An 8785-nucleotide genomic window follows, 5' to 3' on the forward strand; every position below is an offset into this window, starting at 1 on the left:
GAACTGATAGAGCTATCCAGTATAAATAAAGTTAGTTTAATTTAGGTTTCTTCCTGTAGTAACACTGGATCAATAAGAGATGATCCTTACTGGAACTCTGGGAAGAACAGTTTAGAACTGATAGGTTTCCTCCTGCAGTAATACTGCATCAATAGAAAGTTATCGTTACTGGACTGATAGAGATACCCAGTATAAATAGAGTTGATTTAGAGTTAGTTCAGTCTGCGTAGGTTTCCCCTGTGGCAATTCTGGATCGCAGTCGACATTCGCCTATTTTGATTTATTCATAGCAATTAGAAGAATATAATTACAGCGGTAAAGCGACAGTCGTAATTACAATGAAGAAGTGGAGGATATCGAACGATCATTAGAACATGCGGTTGGGATGATTAGAAAATGTTTATGAAGTGGTTTCGCATAGTGAAAGTAATTATTTTTTTTCATGTATATGAACATCTGGCGATGCATTGTTCTGTTTCGCTTAGTTTTTGCCGCCAAGATAGAAAAAGGTTTTAATATATTTTATCTTTCAATTAATCTTTTTGTAAGCGGTTTTCCGACAAATTTAACTTTGGAATGAGCACGATAGACCTTAATTAAATTGAACCTGCTCGACAATGTGCTTTTAAACTGTGCTGCAAATCACTGCAGATACTTTCATGGCATATATACTTGTTTATTTAGCGTGGAATTTCATTCTTTTCCTAAACTATATTCCTTTTACATCCAGGGCTGTACCGGGCGATTTTAGCTGAAGATTTCTAGTTAAATATATACTCGCAGGCCGCAGCGAGAGAAATCCTGTGAACAAAACTCGTTAGCAAATCTTGATGTTTTCAGGGTTAATTGATCTCTTTGTTTACAAACGAGTTCATTACATTTGCCGCGGTACATTTTCCGCACAAGAAGCGATTGCTAGCCTAGAAATTAACACGCTGTTTTAAAGGTGGGATGAAACCAACAATTGTTGCAAATGAAACGACTTTATCAAATCATTGCGTATTATTATATTGCTACAAATTGATACTAGGTTTGCGAGAGATTTTGACTTGTTTAGGGGCGTGGAGAAAAGTCGAATTTTTGAGGAGGGGGGGATCAGCCTTTCCGAGCAATCATCAAAACACAATATATCTTTAAAGATCTAAATTTAGCGGAAGAGTTCACTTCTACAAAGGGCATTTTATGATCGCTTTGATAGTTGAGAGGGGGTGTGGGCTTGTATCAAATGTCACCGCTGTTCCTACGTAGACCCTACAAATGGAATCAATACAGACAACACTCCCACCCCCACCCCCCCTCTTAAATTGAAGCTGAACAGACAAGCGAATATCGCTAAGGTTACATCTGAATGTCAGTTGCACCTGGCCAGCATATGAAATGACCTGGTTTTCTTTTGCTGAAAGATAAATCGCTTTGCAAGAAAATACTGAATGTTAATGAAACTGAGCCGTAAAGATATATGATGTGGACTCGTAGATTGAAATAAAAGAAAATAAGTATCTTTCATTTAGGGGAAACGCAGCCGGAAAATGGAGTGAAAAAGCATCAACCGAAACAATACACAAATTGCGGACCAGGTGTTTCGTGACGAAAAAAACAAATCAACCGCCATCGTATACAGTATATATATTGAAGAGCACTTCAAATACTGTTTACTTACAACGCAGGGAAGTTTTGAGCGTCTCTTTCCCACAGAAAAGAACGCGAAAGCCTAATCCAATTCAACGGTCGAAGGCTGAAAGTGTCGAAGGTAAGTGTACTACTTTTAACGATTGTAATAATTGATATTATTTCTTCAAATACTATTCTACAAAGTTGCGATAGAATTGGAAATGTTGCTAAACGTTTCTAACAATCGATGTATTTTGCAAGTTTGTTTCTTACTGATGAAAATTGGGTACGCTAGTAAAACTCAATCTACACAGAGATCTACTGACTTGTCAAATTTTCGCTAGCAAGGGACGGAAAATTAGAGAAAGGCCGATATTTCATTACAAATTAAAAAAAATTCGAGATATTGCAACCGTCTTTTTGTTAATTTGAACATGTTTGAGAAATAACGCTTAAGAATGCTTTGTATTTCGTAAAGATATTGCCACCAAGACTGCGTTTGAAAGTGACGAAAAGAAATCTTCAAAAGATGGTCAACATTACAGCATCTCTGAACTGCAGTACGAACACCTTAACTCATCCTCAGCACTCTAAATTAACGGTAGCGAGCCTTATCATAATGGCTGTGGTGATTTTCATCGAGAATATTACCGTCTGCGCGCTTTTTGCTGCCAACCAGAAGCTTCGTATAACCACCAACGTGTTTGTGATATCCCTTGCCATCTCCGACCTGTTCGTTGCTGTTCTGTTTGTCCCTGTATACCTCGCGACGCCCGTCTCCCACCAGGCAAACCTGTATGTCGTTACCTTTCTACTTTTTACTTCCCTTTTCAACCTCTGTGGGGTGACCTACGATCGATACCACGCTATTCTGCAGCCGTTAACCTACCGAGCTGTCTTCACATCGTGGCGAATCGCTTTGCTCCTATTCGCAATATGGTTTCTTCCTATCCTTCTGATCCTTCTTCCGGCCACATGGAGTGGAGAAGATCTGAAAACGCGCAAAACCATTGATCGCGTTTACCTCGGGTTCATGGTCCTGATAGTGTTTGCCGCCTGCGCGATTATCTCGAAGGTCTACTTCAGCATTTTTAAAGCAATTCGACGTCAATTACGAATGACGCGATACGTCAAGGGAATGTTTGCCCCCTCCGAGATATCCTCCATGACGAGCATCGAGAAACAAAGTTCTCCCGCAACAACCGTTTCAAGCCTTCGTGCTGAAAGCCCGAGCATTGCCCAAAGCAGGGCCCTATGTGAGGAAAACGCTATCCAGGAATTCGACGCAACTACTTTTGGCCGCGAGCCAAACGCCCAACCGAAAAGAAACCTGCGTAAGTTGAGAGTGCTTCGTCTGAAAAAATATACCGAAAATGTCTTCAACGATGTCCGCGCCGTGAAATTATTTGCTATCGTGATTCTTATCTTTATCATTTGTTGGCTCCCAGCAATCATTATCAACTTTATGGTAGCGATCAATAAACTGGCCTCGATCCCACAGTTCATTTTCGATGTTTCTGTTTACGCGTTTGTCGCAAATGCCATGGTCAATCCCCTGTTGTTTACATTCTATAAACGCGATTATCGACAAGCGTTGACGGAGATTATGGCGTGTTCTACCTGCAAAGACTTACAAAATAAATCTGTGATCAATTTTGACGCATTATTTGTAGTGTCGGCTTAACGTAAAAAAAAGATTTGTGCATGCAGATTTTGATATTCACTTTGTGAGGATGATAACAGTGTTATTCCCGCGCTTTTTAATGCTAGATTTCCTCTTTATCTTTATGGAATTGAAGATTCATTGACAATTGACATTATACTAGACATGTTATAATGTTATTAATAAAAAAATTAGCGCATTTACTAAAATACTTATCTCCAAATCTCTTTACGCTCATGCTATAGAAATCTCGCCTTCGTTTTTACCAAGTTCAATCGGTTATAATTTCTATTTCTAGGCGACCATCTGGGAAAAACTCGAGAGCTTTTGTCCAAAAAGGCTCTCCATACTAGAGGTGGCCGGTGGGCGAGTACCGATTACTTTATAGACGGCAAAAGATCGTTAAGTGGGGGGATTAAATAGGGATTTGAGGATGTTTTATTAAAAATGTCACTATTGATTAATGGTGAAAATAATCGCTTCTATGACCACCCTAGCGCGTGGAACCACTAATAGATTTAAGAGATTACATGGCGGGGAGTGCAATCTTTGAGATCAAAATTAATGCCCATCAAATGAACCTCTTAATAAGCAATATTTTCATGAACCTCTTAGTGAATAATACTCGCTTTTTGTGGCTTTTTACGCGCGCTGCATATGCTAATTCCATTTGAATGTGCGTCAGAAGAATCGAATGGCGGTGGACTAGTGACTAGTCTGGTGTTTATGAAATGAAAACATGGCTTCTGCAAATGCGAGTGTTTTAAAAAACACGGAGAAAATAAACGGTGTTAAAAGGAAAGCGGAAATGCAGATGATTTACTGCAGCGTGTGTAAAATATTCCTAAACTCTAGTTCGCAAACAGACGCTCATTTCGCTGGAAAAAGTCACAAGAAGAAAGCTACAGGACTCGGACAAGATGCGACTCAGGTAAGTGGTTTAAACTGGTTTTGTTTTGCTAGGATTAATTATGACCGAAATAGTTTAATTCCTAAAAATATCCTCCGGCTACTTGGGCTATTTTATTATCTTTACTTCAAAAAAGTGTATATACCGGCTCAGCAGTAGAATAATTGATATGAATTAATCTGACATTGATGCAGATCTGTTTTATTTAACCCCCCCCCCCCTGGACACACAGTTGGATGAAGTGAAAAGAATTTTGGCTCCTGATGTCGAAAAAAACGTTTCCCAAACATCTAAACCTTCATTGTAACATGAAAGATTTGAGAAAACAACTTGTGCAACAAAGTGGATGAAATAATAATTTGTTTCAAACCAGTTGGTCTTGTGTTTGTCTGTTGCCAAAAATATAAATTGAGCTATTAGCCCTCAATCTTCAGTATATTACAATCATGACTGATCTTATGATTTCTGTCATTAGCATCATACAGCATTTAGCTTTGCTGACAATTCATATCAGAATGAATTGCTTGTGTCACACTCAATTGGGTGTAATTGAATATTTGTCAATTAACAATTCCTCATATATGGTAAATCTTCATTAAGCTTTGATTTCAGTTTTAATTTTCATTCATGCCATCTTAACCTTACCTAAATTGGATTATGCTGTTTGGGTTACAAATAAAATTGATATGATTAGCTGTAATTGCTACCATAAGTCCACAAATTGATAGTTTGACCTCAACAATTGCATAATAACCTTCTGGAATTTGGGTTTTGATTATCAAGAATGATTTCAGCTTGCTGCTTGCAGTAGTTAAGTCAACTTAAAAAGTGATATCTGAAATAGATATGGGAATATTGGGATAATGATTTTTTTTATAACCACAGTCTTGAATTTCATCTTTAGGGGGAACTTTCTTTGGAATCTGAGAGTTTTGTTGCGAAGTCAAGCAACATTAATTTTCACAAATGTGAAGTTTGTCAAAAAATGTTCAATTCCTCAGTACAACTAAGAGACCACATGTCTGGAAAAGTACACCAACAAATGGCGCAAAGCAAACTGGAAAGTAGATCTGTTGGTACTGTGTACCCAGGAACATTGGACCCAGGAACATTTACTCCAGGAACTATTCTCCCAGGGAGTGACAGTACACATACTCAAAATAAAACAATTGTACAGAATACAACAAATGAACTGGCTGAACCAGTCAATCTGAGTACAAAAGTTGGGAAAAACCTGTCAGACTTGTTTCACTGTGAAAAATGTAATATAACACTGAACTCTAAGAAACAACTGGAACAGCATAATAAAGGATTGCGGCACAAGATTATCATTGGTGAGGCAAAGCCCCCTGGAGTAAATGGTAAATTCATTTGTGTCTTGTTTGTGGAATATGTATTTTAGGCAGTTGTTGTTGTACAATGATGTCTACTTTAGAGGAAACTGCTAATAAAATATTTTTCTATACAACAAGAGGTACATATATATCAGGCCATGTTTTAGTTCCAGATCCTTATTGGTACCTGTTGCCCCGTTAAATATTAAGAAAGGTTTCTACTCTATGTTAATTGATTTTGTTGGTCATGTTTGTTAGGTGAGAAATGGGAAAACGTGCGATTCTCAAAGATTTCAAATGCGATTCTTGGGATAAACAAGGACACTTCAACTGGCAGCGGAGGAGGAATGAATCTGCGGGAATTTCATTGCGAGAAATGCGACATCACAGTCAACTCTCAAACACAACTTGATCAGCATCTTGAAAGCAATAAACACAAGATGAGGGGAACGCAACTACCACACAGTGAGCAGAAAAGAAGAAAACAGATTACTGTAACAGGTATGTCTTCAATATGATTCTTTCCAGGGCACCAGAAGCAGTCTAGGGAAGTGGAGAAAAAGCTTAGTAAAAAGCTTACTTTCATTTTACCTTTCCAACCAATGAAATAAGTATAAGTGTGCAAAGATTCACACTTCTTTCTGTTGGAAAATGTATTTTTACTGAAACATGTTTAATTGAGGAGAGGGTTCATTATAATTAAAACATGGCATGATAAAAACCATTATAATTAAAACATGGCATGATATTTGGCATGATAAAAACCATTATAATTAAAACATGATATATATGGTTGTCAGTGGAACAGGAGGCGATGATTTTTCTTTTAAACTTTTTAGAACAAGTAGGTAGGAACACACCTAAATGGAAAAGCGAGGGACCCATGCCTTTATCCAACAACTTCCTTCATAGTAACACATGCATTCCACCTGGAGGGGGTGCACCTGTGTACATATTACCGTCAGTTCCAGATCCTTATCGTACAACTGACATACATAACTGGGATGCGGGAACTTTTGGTTTCAATACGGCAATGTTTTAGCACTCCAAAAAAGATATGGGAGGTGGAGTTAATCCGTCAATACTGATAAACCTGGACGGCCTATTCCCGCAGTCAAATGTATGGCAATAGATTGAGACAATTTAGTGTTCAGATGAGTCACTCTACAAAAAACTGCACGACTGACAATCTCGTTCCCCAAGATTCCTCTGGTGGGAAAACAAATAATTGAAAATCGAAATGATTCTGATTTCTCAATCATGCTGTTTCAAGTTTGAAATAGAAAAAACTGTTTTACAAAGTGGAAGCCAGGATTTGTGGCTTCCAGTTTGGATTATCTCAGAGCCTTTGTTTTCTCGCCAGAGGAATTGAAGGTTCGGGGAACGAGATTGCAACAATTTGTTGTTACGTGTAATTTGAACAAAGAACTATAAACTGTTGCTGTGAGCTTTAATTCACAAAAGAAGTATGACTGAACATACAGTTACAAATATTTGATCGTAATTTAAGAATCACATGAGCCATTGTTGAATTCTTTGGCTATACTGTGTATGAACTTCAAGTCATGGTCATTACAGTTAAATTTAACAGAATATGAAGACTGTGGTGTACTGCAAACATATTGTAGGTAGTTGCTGAATGGTTATGCATGGGGCATCTTTCACTTAGGGTGGCCTGGATGGTGTCAATCACCTTTATGATGGTAGTTTGGGGGGCTTCTTCGGAACAGGAGATTATGGTTGATGGGTACCATAATAACATGCCAGGCTATGTTACCGCTATCATATGAATATAAGTTGCCAGCCTTCCTCCTCAATCCTCTGACTTTACATTAGGTTGTGCTTTATCAAGAAAATGGGCAAGATCATCAGGTACTGTTCCACTGTCAATCGCCTTTGCCCAGCCAACATACTGAAAGTTTCAAGATAAAACATTAAAACTGGACTGATTCATTAACGCCGTTTTTCACAAACCACTCACTTATTTAAAAAAACCAAAGCAAAGCATTCATCTTAATTTATAGCCTTGAGTGAACTTTGACCAACATTATTCTTAAACCCTTGAATGTACTTCAAATCGACTCGAACTGGATAGGACAGGATGTACACAATACAACTTTCAACTTTGTTGCCATAATTTCAGTGTTATGGTATGATTGTCGTATATATTTCTGCTTAAAAACGTCACTTTAAATTCGATTTTTAAAACAAATTTAATGATATCCGGTTTGAGGCAACAATTGCTTCCTATGTTTTGAAGTTACCATGCCAAAATTTGAGTTGAATCACGAAGTAATTTGGCCATTTTAATGTGTAAATATTAAAATAATACAATTGGTATTTAATCGCACTAAACAAACCTTGTTAACTTCCTTTCTCAAAGCATATACTCTAGCTTCTTTTTCAGCAATCGTATCTTCAAGGCCCTGGTAACGTAGTTTCTTTCTAGCTCTGCATTCTCGTGCCGACTGTCGACTCCTTTCTAGTTTCGCTTCGAGGTTCATTTGCGTCGGCTTTCTACCACGCTTTTTGCCAGTTCTCTTTGGCGTTTCGCTTGGACTGGCTTGTTCAGGCTGTTCTTCATCGATTGAAAGTTTTCCAGATGAATTACTGTCCACACTAGACATGCTATCCCGTTTTAAACGCCTCGGTCGTAAGGGCAAAGCCAAATAGTTATATTCCATCGAGGTAGAAGGTCTCTCATCATTGTGCCCTGTTTCTGGGCTAGAAACGTTGTCATAAAGATTATCTTGCCGCACAACTATTTGCGGAATGTCCATTCTTTCACACTTGCCAACAATTCGTTCAAAATCCTGTAGTTTTATCGTTGTTTTCTTTGAAAATTTGAACGAAGCACTCATTCACAATGCCTGGTTTGTTGTGCTCCCGAATAAACCATAACAAAGATGATGCAATGTTTTGATGACGTCAGATTACATCATAGGTCACGTTTTTAAGACTGGGTTAGGTTAGAGCAGTGAACTCAAATAAGACTGGAACGATAGGAATAAGTCTTATTTGAGTTCACTGGGTTAGAGGGGGTAGTAAAGGATAAACCCTAGCCGTTCAGCCCAGTGAACTCTAATAAGACTGGAACGATAACTCGACAATAAAGACTAGTCATTGGCACTGGTCATTGGATGAAGCCGATTTGAATATAATTTGCTGATTAAGGCGGCAGCCGCGCGAGCAAATCAAGCCTTCAAAAGAACTGGAGAGAGTAAGAATTCCGTAAAAATCGTATTTTTTGGCCAAAAATTGCCAGAA

The 8785-nt window shown here is 38.2% G+C and overlaps 3 protein-coding genes across 4 annotated transcripts; 2 read left to right on the forward strand and 1 right to left on the reverse strand.

Moving 5' to 3' along the window:
- The first annotated feature begins 115 nt into the window (after window positions 1-115).
- Window positions 116-3466, forward strand: LOC114528436 (D(2)-like dopamine receptor). Of its 2 annotated transcripts, none has more exons than XM_028550070.1 (3): window positions 116-426; window positions 1498-1750; window positions 2090-3466. In XM_028550070.1, exon 3 carries the CDS (start codon window positions 2141-2143, stop codon window positions 3293-3295), a length of 1155 nt encoding a protein of 384 aa, XP_028405871.1. In that variant the 5' UTR covers window positions 116-426; window positions 1498-1750; window positions 2090-2140; the 3' UTR covers window positions 3296-3466. The 2 variants fall into 2 exon arrangements, with proteins under 2 accessions (XP_028405871.1, XP_028405870.1); XM_028550069.1 differs by having other exon boundaries at window positions 1512-1750.
- A 526-nt stretch (window positions 3467-3992) lies between these two features.
- On the forward strand, window positions 3993-6962 carry LOC114528582 (zinc finger protein 385D-like). The gene is made up of 4 exons (XM_028550248.1): window positions 3993-4205; window positions 5089-5545; window positions 5777-6019; window positions 6358-6962. The coding sequence occupies exons 1-4, from the start codon at window positions 4014-4016 to the stop codon at window positions 6558-6560; spliced, it is 1095 nt and encodes a 364-aa protein (XP_028406049.1). The 5' UTR covers window positions 3993-4013; the 3' UTR covers window positions 6561-6962.
- A 23-nt stretch (window positions 6963-6985) lies between these two features.
- On the reverse strand, window positions 6986-8437 carry LOC114528583. Its single transcript, XM_028550249.1, has 2 exons — window positions 7879-8437; window positions 6986-7430 (listed from the first exon to the last, which is right to left on the reverse strand). The coding sequence occupies exons 1-2, from the start codon at window positions 8377-8379 to the stop codon at window positions 7332-7334; spliced, it is 600 nt and encodes a 199-aa protein (XP_028406050.1). The 5' UTR covers window positions 8380-8437; the 3' UTR covers window positions 6986-7331.
- Between the last annotated feature and the right edge of the window lie 348 nt (window positions 8438-8785).

This window comes from Dendronephthya gigantea, unplaced genomic scaffold (genome assembly GCF_004324835.1).
Source record: "Dendronephthya gigantea isolate DGI-Jeju-01 unplaced genomic scaffold, DenGig_1.0 000050F, whole genome shotgun sequence".
Classification (NCBI taxonomy): domain Eukaryota; kingdom Metazoa; phylum Cnidaria; class Anthozoa; order Malacalcyonacea; family Nephtheidae; genus Dendronephthya; species Dendronephthya gigantea.